General features: G+C 39.2%; 1 protein-coding gene across 1 annotated transcript in view; it reads right to left on the bottom strand.

Annotated features, from left to right (window-relative positions):
- Kif21a (kinesin family member 21A) overlaps positions 1 to 23,214 on the bottom strand; it is a 127,617-nt gene that overhangs the window by 7,053 nt on the left and 97,350 nt on the right. Inside the window, exons 24-32 of the mRNA XM_059246935.1 lie at positions 19,838 to 19,898; positions 19,192 to 19,246; positions 17,227 to 17,441; positions 13,751 to 13,858; positions 12,303 to 12,431; positions 5,678 to 5,814; positions 4,514 to 4,694; positions 2,735 to 2,899; positions 1,476 to 1,593 (exon numbers count right to left, since the gene is read on the bottom strand). Coding sequence (XP_059102918.1) covers positions 1,476 to 1,593; positions 2,735 to 2,899; positions 4,514 to 4,694; positions 5,678 to 5,814; positions 12,303 to 12,431; positions 13,751 to 13,858; positions 17,227 to 17,441; positions 19,192 to 19,246; positions 19,838 to 19,898 — 1,169 coding nt within the window. The remainder of the gene's footprint in view (positions 1 to 1,475; positions 1,594 to 2,734; positions 2,900 to 4,513; positions 4,695 to 5,677; positions 5,815 to 12,302; positions 12,432 to 13,750; positions 13,859 to 17,226; positions 17,442 to 19,191; positions 19,247 to 19,837; positions 19,899 to 23,214) is intronic.

The raw sequence follows: 23,214 nt of genomic DNA, 5'->3' as shown, positions 1-23,214 counted from the left end.
AATGCATTTGAAATAGAACTAAGCAATATCATGCTGTTCAGTTAAAGTTAGGTAGGCTTTCAATTCCAGATTCCTTCTCTACCTTCCCATAGCTACCCTCCAAACCTTTTCACTTTTCTCAGTTGCTTGGCTAAAAAAGGACAATTTCGAATGATTTTGATTTTGAATAATATAAAAATGGGGATAAAATTCAGTTGGTAGAGTTCTTGCCTAGTATGCATGAAGCCCAGTGTCAATTTCTAGAACTGAATAAAACTGATATGATGACTAATCTTGGTTGTCAACTGGACACATCTGGGAAGAAGGAACATGAGCTGAAGAATTGCTTCCATCAGATTGGCCTGTAGGCATGTCTGTGGAGCATTTCCTTGATTTACAATTGATGTGGAAGAACCAAGTCTGAGTGGTACCATCCCTAGGCGGGTAGCCTGGGCTGTATAAGAAATTTCTCCATGAGCATTGAAGAAAGCCCATAAACAGCATCCTCTGTGGCTCCTACTTCAGCCCTATCTCCAGGGTTCTGCTTGAGTTCCAGCCTTGTATCCCCTTGATGTTGAACTGTAACCTGTAGTCTAGATAAACACTTTCTTCCCCAAGTAGGTTTTGGTCAGTGTTTTACCATAGCAACGGAGAAGTCAACAAAGACACTGGTGTGTGATGGTACGTGTCTATAATCCCTACCGTTGGGAGCTAGAGACAGGAAGATTACATGTTCAAGGTCATTTTTGAACAAAGAGAGAGTTCAAGGCCAGCCTGAACTATACAAACCCTTTCTCAAAACAGCAACTATAAAGATTACAAAACCAGAAAAGCAAAGGGTAGAAAGGCGGGGTAGAAAACTGGCTACGAGAAAGTGACCTTGCAAAGTGCTGAGAATAAGTGACTACTGAATGCTCTCAGCCCTAAGCAGTACATCAAGGTCATGCCTCCAATGCTCAAGAAACATCACAGAAGTGACTGCTGAATGCTCTCAGCCCTAAGCAGTACATCGAGGTCATGCCTCCAATGCTCAAGTAACATCACCGAAGTGGCGGGCAGAAAGGAAGAGCCAGAGGATGGGGAGCGTTATGAAACACTGTCTTCCATACATGACATGGCCAATGCGCTCATGACCTCACAGCAGCCATGGGTACCTGCAAAAGACCTGCTGAAGAGTGGGGCCTGTCAACACTCCATCATGGATGGAGGAAGTACTCATGAGAACTCTCCCCTCCCCAAGGAGAAAATGACAGCTAATACTTTCAGGAGGATGGGGAGTTAGTTTCGAAAATGGCATAGCCATTGAAGATCATGACAAGTTACCCATGATCCAGTAAATAATCCCCACCTATTCTCATGCAAAACAAAAACAAAAGCAACTTAATTAACCTCAATGGTCACAAGGAGAAAAAAAGAGAAGTGGCACAGGGCTTAGATTAGAGAACACTTTGAACCTATCACTCAAGAAAATGTAATTGCAACTCTCTAATACACACTTTGATGTAGTGGTCCTTTGAGCCAGTGATGATTAGATCTTGTCCATTGGAGATCTGGTCTACAGTAAGGCACATAACAGGGCCCAGGTGTCCAGTTAGCTTTCCTGTAGACTGGAACCTTCAAAGAGAAATAAAATGACTGTTGAAAGCATTTCCTAGCATAATAGAAGACTCATATAATCTATATTTGTTCACAATATTGTTCATTAATTTTCTGTTACGTTTCAGTCCTGCCTCTTGAAACTCAGGACAGAGTAAAGAGAAATGACCAAACCAACATCCTTTGATGGAAGCTTGGAAATGTTTAGATCTCATTCCAAAGCTTAATATAGTGTATGAAAAAAGTTAAAAAAAAGAGAGAGAGAGAGAGAGAGAGAGAGAGACAGAGAGAAATTGTGAAAGGATAATCTTAATCCCTCCAAGGAAACTTTAGTCTATTAAATACATGCATTCATGAAAGACATGACTAATCCTTTTAGACTCAATTTGGATTTGAATAAAATATTGATATCAGTGCTTATAACATCAATGAAGCTATTGAGGGGTTATTTTATTCTATACACACATACTGTACACAACACATGTACATACATCAATGCACATAGTACATACACACATATACCAATGCATCCACATCTATGTGTAGCTATATATACTAGAAAATAGGTTGAGCCATTTCATTAGTCATTATAAAGACTGAACATGACTAGAACAGATATCTGACAGGTTTAAAAATAAACAATGCTACCCAGGCTTCATGGTGCATAGCTGTTGTCCCAACCTTCACTTGAGCTCAAGGAGTTCGAGGCCACCCTAGGCTAAATAGCAAGGCTTTTTTTTTTAATGTATATGGTCAGTTGTCAGAGGGTAACAATGAACTTCTGTGACAGTCCTATCTCAAATCAAGCTACTGGAACACAGCAATGCCTTTAACTTCTAGGAAGTTAATATTCCAGTTTCCTAAAACCTGTTTCTCAGTCACTTTGTTAATATAAACCTATATTTAATCCTGCTATTAAAAAAGAACAGATTTGTATTAACAAAGTCATTAAAAGAACTATTGTTTAAATCTTATCAAATCATTCTTTTTCACCTCATTGATATGCAGATTGCATTGCTATACACAAAATATAATTTGAAACCTTTTTTTAAATGTGAGCTAGAGGGCACGTGGAAATTCGGTTTCACAAGCATTAATCTTATTAGTATTTAAAGTTGTATTTGATATATGCATGACATACATTTTCTAAAAGTTCTACCTTTTAAGGTCCCACATCCTGACAGCGTTCCCAGAGGCCGCATAGAGGAAGGTGCCAGTCGGGTTTAGTGCAATCTGGTTGATCTGGTTCTCTCCAGAGGGAATAGCTACTGTCCGGCTGGTGCTTGCAGAACAAGCTTCTCCAAGAGTAACTTGACCCGAAGATCTAGTAAGTAAGTAAAACCAAAGTAAAATAAGTAATAACGAAGCAAAATAAGTCGTGTTTTCGGCCAAGAGCTTGGCTCACAGCTTCCTAAATTCTTACGAGTCTGGCTATAGATGACAGCGGGAGCTATGTATGCTCATGGCCATGCTTGTGGCTGCAATCACAGTACCCAATCACAGAACCCGGCACAGCACCCAGTAGGTAGTCACAGCATGAGTAAGTATTATTGGCCAACTGAGAGAATATGCAAATAAATAAACCAGAGTAATATCATTTAAATTCTTAATGTGTGTGTCTCTTTTTTGTTGTTGTTTGTTTGTTTTTTCGAGACAAGGTTTCTCTGTGTAACAGCCCCAAATGTCCTAGAACTCACTCTGTAGACCAAGCTGGCCTCAAAATCACAGAGATCCACCTGCCTCTGTCATGCATGTGTCTCTTATGCCAGGAACCCCAGGCTCCGAGTTGGTGATGACTAAAACATCCTTTATAAATGATTCTACATCCAAGATCTCAACACATGACGGCAAGGCCCCAAAGGCAGCTCAGTTTATTGCCTGAGCCCTCTGCTGGCCTGGCTCACCAGTATCCATTTATATATCAGAATTGGCTTCAGGGGATTAAGGACATGGGGTGGGGGTGGCGGGGGCTTTTAACTGCTCTCAGCTTTCGTTTAATGGACTTTCTACTTTGTTTTGAAAAATTAGCTATGGTTTACTTATATTTCCTCCAATAAATATACATGATGAGATGTTTTTAATTTTAAAATATTTTCCTTGCTACAATCTAAAATATTGAGTTAAAAACCAATCTTTTCAGATTTGACGTTAGCGAGTAAACTAAACTGAGACCTTTCCATCTGGAGATAGGGCATTCTTTCTCTATAGAACTCCCCTGCAGGGGTTTCTATCCAGTGCAGGAAACAGTAACTGCAGTAAGAAACTGTCTCTCAACAGTTAATCTCTACTGTTAATTAGAAACCAAGTCAATTGTCCCTTTTTTCAACTATACAATTACTGAGTTCACCTCAATTTTGAAAAAAAAAGGGTGTTAATTTTATGACTAAAATAATAATTGTTGTGTAGTTTTAACACATTTATAACAACACACACTGAGAAAAGACTCATGCCCAGACTATTCAACACAAACTTGTAGTTATAAAGTCTGTGCTAGCTGGAAGTACTATCCATCCTAAAACACACTTGGTTATTTCAAGGTTAGTTACAGATTGTGAATCCTTCTTTACTACCAACAATGGTCAATTTCGTCATTTTCCCAGGACTGATACTTATTTAAATCACTTAATTGTATAGGGCAGTAAATAGTGTGCTCAAGCATTGCCTTAGCATTTGGAAAAGGGAAAAATACAAAATCCACACTTAGTAACAGGTTGATCCAGTCTATCTTTTCCTTTTCACGGTTCATTCTTTGTTATGTTCAACTTTTTCCTCCTTATTTTGTCAGTAGCTTTATGGTGAATACTTAAGCATCTTCTGAGAAGTAGGTAAGTGTTTTTTTTTTTTTAAAAAAAAAACTAAACTATGTAAATAGTACTATATTTCCTTATGTTTTGTAAAAATACAAAACAACTCTTTGTGCTGTTTTCAAGGTACTTACGCTAGTGTTCGAATGCACTTTGCTGATTCTCTGATATCCCACACCTTAATATAAGATGTTGACACTGTGAAGACCAGACTGGTATAATTGCAGTATTTTACAGATACAACATTGTTAGGGTGAACCCCCAGTGACATAATTTCCTGTCCAGTCACGAGGTTCCAAACTTTACAAGTACGATCTAAAACAAACAGATAAAAGCAGAAGAAATGCTGTTAATATGAACTACTGTATGTCCACCATGGACCTAACATCAAAGGATGATGGCGTTCTCCAACTATCATGCACTAGGCATCATAGTACATCCTTCAACATCTGGGGTTATTTCATAGGCAAGAGAGGTAAAGCGGATCTAACATAAGTGAAGCATGTCTGGTATCTGCCTCATTGTTTTAGTTTCTTATAATATAGCAAAGGGGCTAGTAGTGCAGGATTGGAGGTTTCTAAATCTAGTTTGAACTACTAGCTAAATTAACACAGGAAAAACATTTTAAGATCTTGAGTTTTTTCATCTGTAACATGAGGCTGCAACATGTACCTCCTGGGAGCTATTGCATTAGTATATATTGGTATCATGCCTCACAATCTCTGACATGTTAATAAGAAATGAAGGTTGTTACTATCTTTTTGCCATGTTGTATATTTTAATGGTCTTTCATAAATTTACATACTGTCCATTTCAAAAGCTGGAACATGGTATGCAGTAAGGATCAATCACTGAAGGGAGGTGCATTCTTTCATCACTGCATTCACAAATACAAACAGTGGATTTACTCCCTTACCCACTAAGCAATGGTTTTATAGTTTATGTAATTTAGGTACTAAAGCAGTATATCAGACTCACTTGATTTAAGTAGTCTTATAATGATCCTGTTTAGAAGTTAACTATTTTAAAATATATACATATGCACATCAGATGATGACCAGCATCTTTTATTTTTTAACTTTATTTTTAATTATGTGCATGTGTGTCTGTTTATGTGCAGGTATGTGCACATGAGTGCAGGTGCATGTGAAGGCCATAAGAGGGTGCCAGATCCCCTGAAACCGGAGTGACAGGCAGTTGTGGGCTGCATAACATGGGTGCTGGGAACCACTAAAACCCCACAGAAGGACACTACACAGTCTTAACCACCGAGCTGTCTCTCCAGCTGTGACTAGCACCTTTTGATCCAGTGAAGAGGAGATCGTCAGTAGAATCCACACAGAGTACAGCTTTCGTGTGCCCTTCAGCTATGTGAACACACTGAAGTGAAGATGTTCTGAGTCCTTTGGAGGCAGGAAATGGGTTGATGATGCCCCTAAAGTGGGGGGGGAAAGATTGACTTCAGCATCTCTGTTATGAAAGTAGGCTTACTTTTTCCCCCCATGTTTTTTTTTTAAAAAAAAAACCCTTATAAATTATTATTAATAATATCCAGACTGTTCCCCTGATTCCATAAAGTGTGAAGCCACAGTGGCGGAGTACATGAACTAATTAGGTGTCCACGAGTAACTAGGTCTGCAAGCAGTAAACGTGATGATATACCTGGATTTTCTTATTAACCATTTCATCCCTCTGACAAGTCGTCCTTGTTATGACCCACTGAAAGGCATGGCTTTCCAGTGGGCAGAACGGAATTCTATGCCTAAAGAGAACATGCTGGAGAAAGTTTAACACATAACATCCAAGCCACACAGAAAGCAGTTCTCAAAGAAAGTGGGAAAAAAAAAATACAGATGTTGGATGGGTAGACATTTAAGGGAAGATGATCTTCAAGCACCAGCAACTTAAAGGGGTAAAAACAAAACCTTTGATAATCTCAAAGATTTTAAAGTGAAAGATGTAAGTGGCCGTCAAGCTCGTTGGGAGCTGTTTACAGATACTACTTCTGGAGTGTCTGCTCTCTGCAGTGGCCGTCCGTGCACTAGAGACCAAAGGGGCTATCAAAATACTGTCTGGCCCTGACTTTAAAGGGTTTTTAAGATGGGTATGAATTCAAATGGCTGTCAGGAAACATGAAGATGAGAATAAACCAAGACAGAACACACTAGTCACTCAAATGTATTGTTAATTTTTCTTCTTGCTATGAGCTACAACATTAAATGTTTCTGCTTTTAAATCATTAGCATTATTATTCATAATTCTCTGGAGGAAATTCCATCGAAGGAAAAAAAAAAGCATTGTCAGTGCTCCTAGAAATGACAAAGATTGCCGGGTGGTGGTGGTGCACGCCTTTAATCCCAGCACTCGGGAGGCAGAGCCAGGCGGATCTCTGTGAGTTCGAGGCCAGCCTGGTCTACAAATCGAGATCTAGGACAGGCACCAAAACTACAGAGAGAAACCCTGTCTCGAAAAACCAAAAAAAAAAAAAAAAAAAAAAAAAAAAATGAAATGACAAACATTAATAAAGGGGACAAAACCACCTCAGACACTAACTTCCTGTTGAGTCTCACATGAAAAAAATATTGGGTAAACCATTATAAACACTTTGAAAAGCAAATGTCAATCAGTAAGACATAACAGGGTCCTGCCAATCTCCTGGGGATTCACCTGTAGGGTTATTAGACAGTGAACAAGGGCATTGACTCCAATAAAGTCTGAATACTAAGTCAGTCAGAGAATGCCCTTGAGAAAAGGTGAGGGAAATATGAAACTGAAGTGCTATAGTACCTCCACTGGGGGCAAAGAGTCAATCTAGATCTTTCACATTTAATCAATCTTTCCCTGACCCTGAAAACAGAAATGGCTTGCTAATGAAATTGATAAATTTAATAGCTGGATAACGTGCTGTATCGCCTGGGAAACAAAAATCACCCCAACACAAAATCATTTATATGTAGCACTAACATAACCACTGGGTAAAATTTAAACCCAGCACTAAAGTCAAAGATAGAAGAGAACTACACAAGAGAAAAACAGAACTAACTTCCAGAGAGAGGGCTGTACCTGTTGAGCACAAGACCAAAGCTTAACAATGTATGGTCCCTCTACGAAAATTGCCAGCAGTGTGCTCACAGAGGTCAACATTTTAGCAGGATGTGCCAGGCCATCTACATTCGGCTCAGGCCACATCAGGAATGGGCTTTAGCTCTAGGTGCCTTGTTTTAAGAACACTGAATGTTGGCATCGTTGCAAATTAAGGAAAAAATAAAATAGAACTGTCAAGATGATAAAAGTACATACTCTGGAGAAAGGATATAATCATGAAATTGAAAGACTAAGTATTTAGAGGGGTGTCATATACACAAAAAAGGTACTAAATCAATTCTCATATAGCTGAAAAGGGCTGGCAAAAAATGGATAGAAATGTGATTGAAGTAAACAGACTTATTTTAAAAACATTATATTTAAGGTCTTGTTATACTGTAGTTCTTTTGTTGTTGTTGTTGTTGTTTTAATTTGGAATGAAAGAAATTCCATGTCACTAAAAGTGATCCTTGAAATTATCTCTGGATATAAAAAGATTTTATATATATATATATATATATGTGTGTGTGTGTGTGTGTGTGTGTGTGTGTGTGTGTGTGTGTATGTGTGTGTGTGTGTATATATATATATATATATACACATAAATATATTCATTCCACTTTATCTGCCTGTGAAGTGTGCAAAATTTCAGATTGAAATTAATGCCAATAGCTTGTTTGTAATCTAAGAATTTATATTTTTGGTTGTGAGCCTAGCTAGCCTCTACTGGCTGAGTCATCTCTCGAACCCTGTAATATAAGATTTTAAACAAATTAAAACTGGAAGGGGAGAGACACTGCTCTCAAAAGTCTGAGTCTGACATTTTGAAACCCTTTCGATGCAAGACGCATAGCTATGAAATGATACTGTTAAGTCTGCAAACCTCCTAGCAGCTATTTCAGAGGTATTATTCTCCCGGTGAAGGCTACTATGACTGTATAAACAGATAAGAAATGATTAATTAAAAACCAGGTTAGCAGCAGAAGAGTTGTTTGTGACTCTGACACAAACCCTCCTCAGAACCCAAGTGTTCAGCAAAATCACTTAAAACCCTATCCCTCCGGATTTCCTTCCCATGGGGACCTGCTGTGTCTCCTGATACAACATCCAGCATCAAGCTAACTTCCTGGAGAGCAGGAAGCTCCTGTTAGTCTTACACAGTCTTTGTTGCTGCACATGTATGTGTGGAACTCCTATGTGTATGCATGTTCCCACATGTGGGGGCAGGTGTAAGTGCTCACCATGTGGACGGGCCTAGGCTGCTTTTTCCTAATGTCAGGTGTCTTCCTAGGCCGTGTTCTGCCTTGTATGTTGAGGCAAGTCTCTCACCAAAATCTCAGCTAGTCTAGCAGGCCACCTTGCCTCAAGTGTTCTTTGTTACTGCTTCCTCAGTGCTGCCCAGGCACAGTCCTCCCTAACTGCCCAGGCACAGTGCTCCCCACCTGCCCAGGCACAGTGCTCCCCACCTGCCCAGGCACAGTCCTCCACACCTGCCTAGGCATTATATAGGATCCAAACACAAGTCTCTATGCATCAACATGAAGCACTCTACCCTCTGAGACATCTCCCCAGACTATTCTATTGTATTTTAATACCACTGGTTATTCAGTGTTCTGAAGAAAATTAATCTCAATATTAAAAATTAAAAACATTAAGTATTCACTAGGTAATTAAAGTGTTCTAAAGCATTCAGCATCCCAGAGTTGTTAATATTTTATATAATTACCCCACCACTAAAGATGACCAAGAAATATGGGTACCAAAAGCATACACATAAGGTATCACTATTGTATTCTAACTAATCTGTTCACATTCTGAAATATAAAGATGACCTTTAAGTTACATTAAATTATGCAAATTTGTACAATAAAGCTGAGCTGAGTGGAGGAAAAAAAAACACTTATTTTGTCCCATGCAAACCAGTAAAGTCATAATACTGTGAGATTAATCTCTTCTCCCTTCCCCTGCCTACCTTCTGGAGGATCTGCTGATGTTCAGAAAAATGGCCATAAAAAAGGGAAAACGGAGAAGAGACAAATGGATAAGTGTGGAAAGAGGGAAAGGAGAGAAAGAAAAAAATTAAGCCCTTCCCCAAATCTGTAACAAGAAAAAAAAAATGTAACGCTATTATTTTTAAAACTTCATTTATCAGTTTTAAAAAATTAAACAAATTCCTTTACTTTCTACTTTTTGTTCTAATTTCATCATGGTAGTATCCTTTTTATATTCTAGTATGCTGTTATGAAATAAACTTTTTACTTCAAAATGCTAAACCAACATAAAAAGGTATCTATGTAACTCCTAGACTTCGAAGGCAGAGCAGAAATGCTTAACCCCGAGGTCAAGGCCTCCTAACATGGGCATTGGTGAAACATGACTGTCTTTTGCAGACAAAAATAAGATTACAGGCAGCAACGAAGTTTTCATCAAAAGTGTTTGCTACTACTTTACAAAATATACTCACAAGATATGTTAAATTAATGTTTCAAAAATATTAGTTCACTTACACGGCTTACAACAAGTTACGCATGCAATAAAAAAACGAGGTTTGCTTAGGATTTCTAGGAGGCATTTAGGAGGTCAGTGGAAGGAAAAAACGTAGGAGAGAGAGGAAGAGAGTACCTGTGCACCTCCGACAAAGAGGAGTCACTTTCATCAGACCTACAGCGAAAGAGGTGGAGGCGTGAGGAGAAGAACAGATATCAAAACAGGTAAAGACATCAGACTGAAAATCGACAGTGTGGACCACAGACTCTTGTAAACACCCCCTTTGTACTCTAGACTTTTCTGTTTGCAAGTTTTGACAAAAAAAAAAATTAGAGTCTTAGTTTTCTACTAAGTTTAGGGGGTAAAAACTGTGTACCTATTACTGACCCATAGACTCTACCTTCACCTTTAAAACTCAGGCCCTGGCAAGGAAAATTATCAAGTACCTGAGCTGCATAACTACCAGGCTTAATTTTATGCTATCTGGAAAAAAATCCCCTTTCTAGTAACTATGCATGAATTCATCTTGATAGTTACTATTGTAGGTAGGTTCTAATGTGGAAGTTTGACAAATGCATTCTGTATTTGCATGGAAAGTAAATCAATCAAATGTTTAAAACCCCATAGTTTTAACTCATTTCAAAAGCAGAGAGTTCTTTTGATGAAGTGGCCCCTCAGAAATAACTAGTTTGGCAAGACACAATCAGTCCTGTCTTCTGTTCCCTCTGTCTGCAGTGAGTTTGGCTGTTAGGAACTTAGATGGTGTAGCCTTCCAGGGGACAATGGGGAAGGTACTGGTGGCATGAAATGTGAGAAGAACCGAACTGTGAGGTCTCCATATCACAGATGAAATATGACAGTTTTAAAACAGGTCCCCAAAGAAAGAAAAAAAAAGGGAGAGGAAGGTTTTCAAAGTGCAAATACAGTTGACGCAACAGATTGCTTATGAGGATCCTAACAGTAAAATTAGTGCAGTACACAAAATATATTAGTAAACTATATAGTGTAGTTTATATTAGTAAGATATATAGTAAACTCTGATGAGATTATCAAGATGGTTAAGACTGACAGGTCCTTAACTTGTAGCTCAGACTGTTCGGAAACTCACTCTGTAGCCCAGTCTGGCCTTGAACACATAGTGGTCCCTCCTCTACTTCAGTGTCGTAAGTGCTGGGTTACACTTGTGAGCCACCACACCCACCTTGTGACAGATACGTTTATAACTCCTGTGAGTACAAAGCAAGCAAAGCTTAGCAACGATTCACATACTAGTGAAAATGGACTTCTGCGATATGAGTGCCCTACCTTCCTCGGGTTATGGAACACCTTAATAACATGAAGGACTGTTTTGTTTAATAGCACATTTACCTTTCTATATCAATTTAAAGAGCATGTCATCTACTGAATATATCAAAAACAAAGAATATATTAATAGCTGATGTAGGAATTAAGCAGATTAAAAATGATTTCCAAACGATGAGTGTAATTATATTTATAGAGCCATTTAACACAATCTAAGTGTCCTAGGCAGATCTTTTAAATGGCATCCTATAAATTTCAGACACGGTACATGCGGGGAGAGAACAGCATAGGGACCGGACAGCTGTGGCTGTGAGGAGGGATGCCAAGTGCATGCACTCACAAAGGTCTCACTCAAACTCTAAGCAGACAAGCCAGGGCTCACAACTACATTAGGACAGCCATATTAGTATTGAATTTTTAGAAGAAAGACCCTGGCTCAACATAGGGATACTTTTTCACTTCTAAGTTAGTAAAAAAATTCTATTTTCCACATCCTAGCCTCTCCCCTCAACTCCCTTCCAGTCACACATCCTCGACCCATAAGGGTGGTATTTTATTCCAGCGACACAATTGCTGAAATGTGTGGTAGAGTTATCTAGAACCACCAAAGGACAGGAGCACGTGGTCTTTGTAAGTTGTCGTATCTACCAACAGTAAAACATTCGCCACATGTCAACATAGTCTGTCATGGAGAGAGGCTTTTGTGAGTTGATGGAAGCTGAGAAATCCAGAGAAGTTTTAACATCAAATGCTCGACGATTTTTCATTTTTTTTTTTTTTTTAATTCTAATTTACTTGTACCAGAGTAGGCAAGATAGGAACTGGAGGCGGAGCCGTGGGCACCTACGGCAGGGAGCAGTGTTCAGCAGGAAAATAATCTCTTAACTTTGGCTACATGGTTCCTTTCTGTTTAAAAATACAAAAAAATAATGGCAAGAATTTACTCTTCAGACTCCACCTCCCAGACAGCGAGGGCGAAAGGTCCGCACTGACTGTCGTGGGAGGTGCGGAGTCCTGGGTGAGAGGCCCGGGCTCTCTTCCACGACTTACTTATCCTGCTGAACTGACGTGTTCCCCTGAGAAACAGTAAGACGATTAAACACGTTCAGTTCGTTACGGGGCCGGCTTGGTGGGGAGGAGGGAGGTGAGAGGCTAGCCTCGGAAGCACCAGAATCCGAGCTACGAGAAAAAAGAACATTAAACAGGTGGCTTTAGTTGGTTACGCTTTGTTAGGAAGGTTCTAGAAACATGCTGTTTAAAAAGCTTTTTAGTGAGGACGCCTTCTTTTCTTCCTGTCTCTCTCTTTTTTATTTTGTTTTTTAGATCATGCTTTCTGAACAATTTAGAAAATGATTTTACTGGATTTTGTCACATTGGCCACATGACGGCACTGTAGAAAAAGAGTCTGCCTAGTGAGATCCAAAATCCACATCTACAAGGCAAGCCCAACTTAATTACAAATCTAGATAGAAAGAATTGAGAGCGATTGCTCACTTTACAGGTGAGGAAGCAGGCCCAAAGGACTCAGGAGCAATTTGCCTTATCAGTTGACTTTGAAATGATTTTCTCTAGTCTGCCATTTCTCAATGGCTCCTGAGGCACTGGATTCAACTTTAAAAAGGCAGATCACTTCTTTAAAAGTACAAAAAGCAAGGATGAATAGAAGGATAGTGAGTGTGCCAATTAAGTCAGCTCCATTGATGGCCAACGTAAGAAAATGTGTAAGTTACTTCTTTGCACAAAGGAAGAGAGTGTGTGTGGTATACGACTGTTGGCTATGGGACAGAAAACACGTGAATGTGTCTTTATGTTAAAGACTACACTGATGTTTACTGATATTAACATACAGATGGGCACAGTTGTTCCCCGCCACGAGCCCACCTGTCCCATAGGGCATTCTGTAGAAATGAGGAAGTAGGGTGGCGGCGGAAGTTGGGGTACTTTTACATAATGATTTACTTATTAGCTTCTGCACGTTGTGGTGGTGCAGTTCCTAAGCACCTGTGTAAGAGGATCAGCACTCTACACTGTTACTTAAATCCTCGTAAATCATTCAAGAAAGGATTGAGGACGATATCAACAATCCAAATGTGAGAAGCAAGAAAATGACCCACATGCCACACTGTATGATTAGTGCTGAGTCTGGGGACACTCAAGGGGGGACGGTCTGAGGTCAGGCAAAATTAGTTTTGAGTTTTCACAGAAGACCATTTGAAATATAAGCTTGATGATTTTTGGTCCAAACGCATAGTAACACTTTCAGGCGTATAAGAAAATAACTGGAAAAACATCAGTGACATGAACAGGGAGACAAGTGCTCAAATATATGAAACGTGTGTGTGAGACCATGAAGCCAGAAGACCACGTAGCCAAGCCAGTAGCTCACTTAATTGTCTGAAAAACCAGTCAGAAGCAAATAGCACTGTGCGGCTGCCCGTCAGCGTCGGCTGCAGGGGACCTTGAAGGCACTGAGTAGATAAAGAGCGTTCAGAACTTACTGTTTCTGCTCCTTGGCCTTTGGCTTGTCTGCTTTCTCATAGGCCTTCCTCCTTGTTACAGGGGAAGGCTCTGGCATTTTTTTTTCTGATAGAGAAGACTGTCTGGAACTAAAATAGGAAAGCGCTTTCATTACTTTTATTATTTATTTATTCATTTATTATCAGTCTTATTTTTAATATTGTTTAAATTTAAAAGCTTCGACAGCCACTCTAATCTAAAAGTTCCAAATTTATTTTGGGGAAAAAAATAAAAAGTAAGATAGGAAAATGATACATGACTTATTTTTAGTTGATAGAAGCCTAATAATCACAAATTTTTAAGTTACAATTTTATTGATTATATGCAAGTCTATTATCTTTTAATGTAAACATAAATAATACTGCCAAATAAACAAAACAAATATTTTGAGTATCCAAATTTCATTGGAAATTGTTTGATCTGAGGGAAAATTATCTCTGAATATGAGAAGTAATACAATTTAATAAGTAAACATTGAAACATGGTTATAAAGTAGCAATGTAAGTAATAACACAAAACCAATAATGACAATTATTTTCACTGAACTAGATTTAGACATCAATTTTAGTCAGTTCGTATATTTTAGTAATAAAATATTCTTGTTATTAACTTTGAATAGTAAAAGCTAGGTGTGGTAGCTCAAGTCATTAATCCCAGCACTAAGAGACCGAGGGAACAGGATGTTTTAGTAAAACTGAAGTCCACATCTATAAGGCAAGCCAATTTTACAGTCATGTAACTTAAAGTTTAAAGCAAACCACTCACGTTACAGGTAAAGCAGCAGACCTTACCATCTTGAGAACAATTTTAAATTATTTATTTTCTCCAGTTTCCTACTTCTCAATTATTCTTGAGATGCGGGGTTCAATAGAAACAGGAAGTTATATTTCTGGGTCCTGGGCTACACAGTGATTTTTCAAGCCAGCTTGGGGTACAGTGAGTAAGACCCCATGTCAGAAATATTTTTAAATCAAAAAAAAAAAAAATGAAGTAGCTGATTAATAATTAAAACTTAAACACTATAAGTCTTGGGAATGCAATGATGAATATTATTCTCAGCAAGTTACACTGATTAAAAAATATGGAAGGGGTTTGCATAGCTGATATTCAAAAGTGAAAACTAAATATTATTGACTTTCATGTGCCTAAAGAAATCATATTTTAGCAGTTCTGCGCTGTATACATGATAAGGAAATGAAAGTGTCGCAATAGTAGCTACAGGAACTCCTGTACAAAGCACAAACCTTAAATCTGTAAGAACCAGGGCCTGATAGGGTAATATAGGTACGGAATCTTAGCACTTGGGAGGTGGAGGCATTAGCCTTAACTACCCAGTGAGTTTGATGACAGCCTAGGCTCCATGAGACTGCCTCAAACAAGAAAAGGAAAAGAATGTGTAAGGAATTATCAATGCAGCCCTCTAAGTTCATGAAAACTTAGGGGCAAATCGTATGAGGAGGCAAAGTCTAAAAGACCCTTTCTATAATATGTCATAAAGGATACATTTAAAAATAGATAGATTACCTGAATGTGGATTCCAGGCCACAGATTTAGTCTTGAAGTTCCTAAAGTGCCTGCCACAAAGCAGACTAAATGCTGAACACATGCAAGTCCCTAACAGTCCCTTCTCTGCGTCACAGCCTTGATTAAAAGCCTCTCTTCTGCCTTCATCCTATCACAGCACTGAAGCCATGGCTACACTGGTTAGCAGCATCCAATATTAATTACACAAGCTCCTTAAGCACATGCAAGAAAATTCTGTCATTAAAATTAATTTTGCAACTAAAGGTAGATGGGACTGTAAATAGAAAATAATGGAAATGCCTTCATGAAATGAAGACTGTTATGGAAAACAGATAGAGGTAGCAAGTTTATTACTTGGGTATTATCTGTAGAGTTGTATATTGCATGCTGTTTAGGGGCAATAATTCTCATATAGATGTATTCATATCAGAAACCATTTGCTAGATTATACGTGAGAGTTAGTTTGCAAAAGCATCATTAAAAATCCTTACAAGTGAGGGGCTGGAGAAATGGTTCAATGGGTAAAAGCACTTGCTGCTCTTTTAAAGGACCCAGGTTCAATTCCCAGCACCCACTGGTGGTTGACAGCTGTCTGTAACTCCAATTCCAGAGTATCAAACACCATCTTCTGACCTCCACAGGCATGAGGCACACACATGCAAAACACTCATACCCATAAATAATAAATAAAAATCTAAAAGAAAATGTAATGTTTAAAAGAAAGATAAAGTCCTAATTTTGATGTAACTATCAAACCACACACCCCTAGCAAAAATGGGGAAAGTATTCAGTATACTATCAAGTGCAAGGAAGTCTCTCTTTGTTCTCAAATTGAAAAATGAAAACTGCTTTTCAGCACTTGTTTTAATAGAAGAGCTTTGCTGTTACAGCTGGTTTTCAAGAGAGATTTCCTTCAAATCCTCGTTGACAATAAAAAATGCTTTGTACTGACATTCGCCCCAGACACACAATGACTTCAAGGGAAGGGGTTAGAGAAGGTGGGATTGGTTGTGCACATCTTTAATCTCAGCACTTGGGAGCCAGAGGGCAGCCTGGTCTACATAGCAAATTTCATGCCATCCAGGGCTACATAGTGAGACCCTGTCTCAAAACATCTAAACTAAAAGAGGAAATCTTGAAGTGCACAAAGTTTATAATTAGTTTTAGTTTTTTTCCTTAAAGGAGTCAGCAATGATTTATTATCTTACCGGGTTATTAGAACTAGACCCTAGATAATCTGGAGTAAATTTGAGTCTTAAAAGCTTCTGTTGACATGTAATTATTTTATTTGTATAACTTTAACCTAATGTTTCTAAATACACTGTGCCTATAACTATTACTCAGAAAATGATGAGCCCTTAGAATGATCCTAAAATTTGGAGATTATAGTTAAAAAAGAACATTGAATCATAAATTATTTTGATTTTCCAGATCACTAGGGTTAGGCTGAAGAGCTTCCTTACTGGGGAAAGCATTTACTGTGTAAACATGACAGAGTTTGGATGCCTAGAACATACATATAAAACAGGTGAGCATAGCAGCCCTTCTATAATCCCAGCCCAGTACAGGAAGAGAAAGGGAATTCCAGGAGCAAGCTAGCTGGCCTAGAGAGTGATCTCTGGGTTCAGTGAAGAACCAGGCCTCAATATGTATGTTCGGAGTGATTGAGCATGACACCTAACATCAGCTTTAGAGCCCCCTCCCATACAAAAGAACACACACACACACACACACACACACACACACACACACACACCAATTATATGTACACAAACAAAAATTAGGGCCAGCAATACCTAGCAGAAATTGCTTTGAAAACAAGAGACTGGTTATCTATTTTTTTGAACAGAAATAAGATATTAGAAACATGCATATTAATAAACAAAACAAAAAGCCAAAAGAAAGGGAGTTAGTATAGCTGGGTCAGACTTACATGCTGCCTATCTTAGAAGGTAAGCCAGATGGGGGAAGCAGCTCTTTGTCCCTAGCGGAAGTACCACTTGTCTCTGTGTGCATTCCAATCTCTTGCCCTTCTGCAGCAGGTGTAAGAGAGCCCGGCAAGGAGGCGTCTCCTGCACTAGTGTCTGAGGCTAGTTCACTGCTATCTGCGTACAGCAACTCCATCTGAGTGGTGGTTCTCCTTCGGGCCTAGTTAGAGAACAGAAAGAGAAGCAATCAGGAGAGAACTTTTGCACAGAACTTGATTTGGGAACAGAGATTTTTTTTTCTTTCTTTAATGAGTCTGAAATAGATAAAAAACATTTAGCACACCTTTTCTTTGCAGGCATGACAAAGGCAACATGTGCGATAATGACGAGGCAGCGTTACAGCCAGGTAAGACCTTTCAAGGCCACAATAATGGCCAGCATTTGGATTGCACATATGTGCCAGGGACAGTTCTAAATGTCGGTGACGTCCGCAGTGGAGAGGTAGCTTATTCACAAGTGAGGATGTGAAAACACAGGGACGCTACACGTCTCTCCGTGGTAATGCAAATAGAAGTGGCCTAGTCAGCCAAAGGCGAGTCAAAGGCCACTAACGTCACTGTGCTGTCCAGCCACAGGTGACCAGCTCCCTCAACATGTAATTGCTTTTAAAGAGAGAGAGAAAAGCTAAGGAAGGAACTGAAGGAAGGACGTGGGAAGGAATTAAGCCAAAGGAAAACCCATTGCAGTGAAGTTCAACCAGACTCTAATGTTGCTCATCTTTAAATGCTTTGCTAATACAAATTTTTCATTTTTATTTCTAGTGTTTCTTTTCTTCTGATATCCTAAATTATGAGTTTACTCTGCTCCCTGGAAAATACACTCTCTCATTTTCAACTCTTCATTCTATGTCGTTAACACAGTACTGTTGTGGCCCTTATTAAAATCACAAAATGACTTCGTTATTCAAAGAATGGAAAGGAGATGAGACCTTCGTCGCATCTTTACAGTTCAAGAGTAGCAAGCAGAAGAAAAGCCCTGTGGACACTTTTTACCCTCTCAATTCTTCCCATGGCAAAGGTGGTCGGGTAGAGCGCTCTTTGCCCTTGCAAATTCATGACCACAGAGGGTGGTTTCAGATCATTCTGCGGCCATCACTCCCCAAGTCTCCTGGGCTTCTCAACTAGGCTTCACTGAGTAGGCTTTCACAGACCGAGAAGATGAAACCCTATGAGATTCTCTCTGCTTTCACTGGACCCGAACCACAAGAAAAATGATCTGAGTTTTGGTAGCTTGTTTGATCACCGAGTACAAGATACAAACTATATACCGAAAAGCTAGTACTCCGCAAACATAGAAGAATCTAGAGGTGTATTTTCACTAGCCTCAAAGTACTTTTAAAAATAAAGAAATTCTACACTAAAAATCCATATTTAAGACTTATCATAGGGGGGAAATGGAGGATCTGATAGCCTTGGGCCCATAGTCCTTCAAAAAAAAAGAAAAAAGACCAACACTTAATGGTGTTTATTGCTTAGATAGGGCACAGCTCCTAACTTCCTCTCCCTAAATTTTTATTTTAAATAATCTCAGAATACTTAATAAGTAAGAAACGCTTAAAAAAAATTGCTAGAATTTCACCAATCCTGTCAAATTCAATGATTGATCCCGCACACAGTTGTAGAATCTACTACTTAACGAACCAATTGTTTAAGACTCAGCTTCCGCTCTACATTTTATCAAGTAGAAATAGCCTAAAAACTTAGTCAAGCTGAGGTTTCAACTGAGAAGTATTTCTTCAATCATGACTTACAGAGAATATAAAATAAATTCCTTACAAATGAGAAAATGTGCGGAAAACCGTTCCCCCTGCCACTCTACTAACAGCCAAGTTTGAGGCCTATCAACAGTTTACTTTAAATGGAGAACAATGGAAAAAGGTTTGCCCGGTATTTTCCGGTAATTTTCCTCACCTTGTTCTTCGGTTTCACTTCGCCACAAAGTTTCATCAGGTCTGAAGACAGTGTGCTGCATATAAACAAGGATCGATTATGAGATTAAATTAAAAATCACTATACGGCATTGTGTGTCCTTTATGTTCACAACTATAAAAAAAATCGCATCCACAGAAAACACAGAAAGGTAACATTTAAAATTCAGATGGATTTATTAAAAATTAATCCATTTTTCTTCCTTAAATACTGTATTTTAAAATTTATGACAGGCATGACTTTGGCTGTCATATTAATGCTCCTAGAGCTATCACCAATAATAAAATTCAAAATTATTTCTATTTTAAGATAATTGCTTAATGCAGTAAGAGTCACGTTTTAACAATCTTATATGATGGGCTGGAGAGACGACTCAGTGGTTAAGAACACTTTCTGTTCTTACAAAAAGCCTGAGTTGGGTTCCCAGCACCACAGTGAGTGGCTCACAGCCGCCTGTAGCTCCAGCTCCAGGGGATCCAGTACCCTTTTCTGACCTCTGTAGGTTCCTACACTCATGTGCACAAATCTCCACAGACATACACAAACACCCATAATTAAAATGGAAAAAAGAATCTTAAAAGAAAACGTTATAGAAGTAAGTCAAGTGTGATGGCCTCTGCAAGCTTACCTTCCCTCTGACCCCGGGCTGTGTAAAGGTGCATCCTCATCACTACTGTCCTCTTCATTTTCTACAAAAAAAGTGAAAAATGCAAGTGTTGTACAGATCGCATGGGGACCTAATCCCTAGGCTAAACATATGCACATCAGCTCAGCATCTCAACACGGGCACTTTGGTTTGGATTGCTGAATCAAAACAGACTGTAGGAAAACACTTCTAAGAAGTGCCTTTAGTTGCATGTGCTAGGGTGAGGAGAAATGTGTTCAATACAGGAAAATCATGAGTTTGAATGGAGAAAGATGGAAAAACGGTATTCAGAGAATGGGAATTAGATTATATATTTATCTGAGTACACACGTTTACATTAACACTTTTTATATATCGGTCCTATTCAAACACACAAGCTCACTGATTAAAAACGGGTCATAACAAATGCTCCCTTTTGGGAGCTCCCTGCACGTGCTCCCTTCGGTTCACTTGGCCAATCACTAGCACTCTGAGCATATAAACATTCTAATACTGTACCAGTTATGTGAGCTTAGTATAATACTTTCCCCCCTTTAAAGTTTCAAGTACAGAGAATATATATGAAGATATGCGGATGTCACACAATAGCATGCATCTCATTCACAGGTACACAGAAGACAAAGACAGCAGTAGGTGTGCATGCAACAGTTCTGCCAGCTACTCTGAGTGAAAACTGCCACATCAGGAAAACCATAGCAGGCTAAAAAAACAAGGAAACCGAACATAAAACTAGGAAATCAGTGGCTAAAACAGCTACAAAACATAAACTACTTAACTGTCAGCAAGCCTCTAACACATGCAGCCATTTAAACTCATATTTTACAATAAAGTCATTCACAAAACTAAGTAATATGATATAATTTAAATATATCTGTGTGTGGTTCACACATTTGCATTATGTAAGCACACTATGGACACTAGTCAACTAATTCCTTCCTCTTTTCTAATGTTCCTTTTCCTCACCATTGAGTACACACCTTGGTGATAGTTTAGTAATGTTTGGAAATATTCTCTAAAATGGAGCCATGTCTAGGAATCACAGAGAGGAGAGGGAAATGGTGGTCTTGGAGCAATGTGCATCTCAAGCCTTTCCTCTAAAAGAATCTTCTGTGTGAGGAATTAATCCTCAAACAGAATATTGAGTTGCTAAGATAACTGAAGTAGTTAATAATAATATAAAAATGGAGTTATAAAAAAAATGACAAGGGATGGGGGTTTGAATGGGAAATGTTCCTTACAGGCTCGGGTATTTGAACACTTGGTCCCCAGGTGGTGGAGCTGCATGGTGAGGTAGAGTAGCCGTGTGGGCAGAAGAATGTCACTGGGGGGTGGGCTTTGTGAGCTGACAGCCTTGTCCTGCCCTGTTTCCAGTTTGTTCTCTCCCTACGTGGTGTTTGCAGTTGAATGTGATTGACTACCATGTTTTTTACAGATGGTGGTAAAACAAATAGAACTTGAGACATTAAGCAGAAGTTCAAACTTTAAAAAAAATACCTAACTCCTACTTCTGAACATATGCCTTCCAGAGAGATAATGTATACTTCATATAAACAACCTGGTCAGAGCAAGAGGCCCCCACCCCAGTCGGTCACCAACTTAGATATGTCCTTAAACCTGAAACTGATTGGAAGCACTAGGTCTGGGCAGCACACAGTTCTGAACTCTACAAGACCATCAGATGTGTTTCTCACCAAGTAGCACTCAGATTCAGGCAGATACAGAACCCCTAGTTGTCCTGCTTGTCCACAGCAGGGTAGAGTTTTTACAATCTAACAACTCTAGAAGTTAACCAAATGTTTGTGCTTTTTATTAAATTTTTAAATAAAAGGTATATCTTTGTATTAAAAAGTAGTATATGAAATAGAACTAATACAGAAACCCTGTGACTTCTTCCTTTAGAAACACAGGCTTGCAAACCTATACACCTTAGGCAACTTCCAAAAAACCATCTCTCGAAGTATCCCTGGTCAACAACAAACTAATAAAGGATGCTCACGAGGTCTAGACTTGCAAACATGTAACTGATGCTGACTGTGTTTTCTATTTGGAGGCCTAGAATCTGGTACATGTTAGGCACATATACTTACCACTCTTGGCCCCAATAATAACCTTGGGTGGTGATGACTGTCTAACAGATTTCCCTGGCTCAAACTGCTGTGTCTTGTTCCTAGGGCCTGCACTCTGTGTGATCTCTCGTAGATGGGAACAAGCAAAGGGAGCTTGGAGTCCTACAGCTCATCTGTGCCTTCTCCCTTATACTACAGCTGCATATTCTCATCATTCTTTTCTCAAGAAATCTTAACTACAAATACAAGTATATGCTGAGTTCCATGGGGTTCCTAGAAAATCTATAGTAGAGATAGGTGTATAATACAATAATGGGGCCTTGGGGGCCCCCAGTAAAAGTAGAAATAAATGTAAAAAATAAAAATGTTCCTCAAAGGCTCTAAGATCGTAAGTGTGGTAAGGGGTGGTGGCCCCGGCTTAGCCACTAACGTTAAGTTTCATCATTATAAACCATGGACTTGTTCCTCCAGAGTACTGACCTGCTGGTACATATCCAGCTGTCCCTCCCCACTCCTAAGCTTGTGGGACCCCTCATCCTCTTTTTAAATATCAGTTCAAATCCCATCTGCTCCAGGCAGTCTTCATCAACACCTGGCATTCTTCTGGGTAGTTCTACTCTGTACCCCAGTGTCCTTTGTATTTACTTCAGTCTCTGTCCTCACTGAACTGTTATAAATGTGTCATGGTGTGTCACCCTCAGCAGAGCATACGGCTTATGAGCAAATGATTGGGGTTGCAATCACCTATCAATCCTGTGGTGATATATTGTGTACCCTAATAAAGCTTGCCTGAGGATTAGAGAACAGAGCCAGCCACTAAATTAGACAGAGCCAGGTAGCGGAGGCACACACCCTTAATCCTATCGCTCACTCGGGAGGCTGAGATTCATCTGGATCTCTGTGAGTTCAAGGCAACACTGGAAACAAAGGCAGGCATGGTGGCACACACCTTTAATCCCAGTACTGTGGGAAGCACACACACCTTTAATCCTAGGAAGTGACTGCAGGGTGGAGAAAGCTATATAAGGCGTGAAGAAACAGGAACTAAAGCAGTTCAGCTGGGACCCTTTCAGGCAAAGATTCAGAGGATCTCAGTCAGAGGATTCGTGGAGTTGACGAGGTAAGAGGTGGTTGCTGTGGCTTGCTCTGCTTCTCTGATCCTCAGGCAAGCTTTATTGGGGTACACAATATATCACCACATTTCCAGTTCTCAGCCTCAATGTTTAAGATGAAACTAGAAGGCTGAGTAAAGTTCATATAGGTATATTCCCTATGACTGTCTAGCTTGCCAGT

This window comes from Peromyscus eremicus, chromosome 20, assembly GCF_949786415.1.
Source record: "Peromyscus eremicus chromosome 20, PerEre_H2_v1, whole genome shotgun sequence".
Lineage (NCBI taxonomy): Eukaryota > Metazoa > Chordata > Mammalia > Rodentia > Cricetidae > Peromyscus > Peromyscus eremicus.
This window is presented reverse-complemented; position numbering and strand designations above follow the sequence as displayed.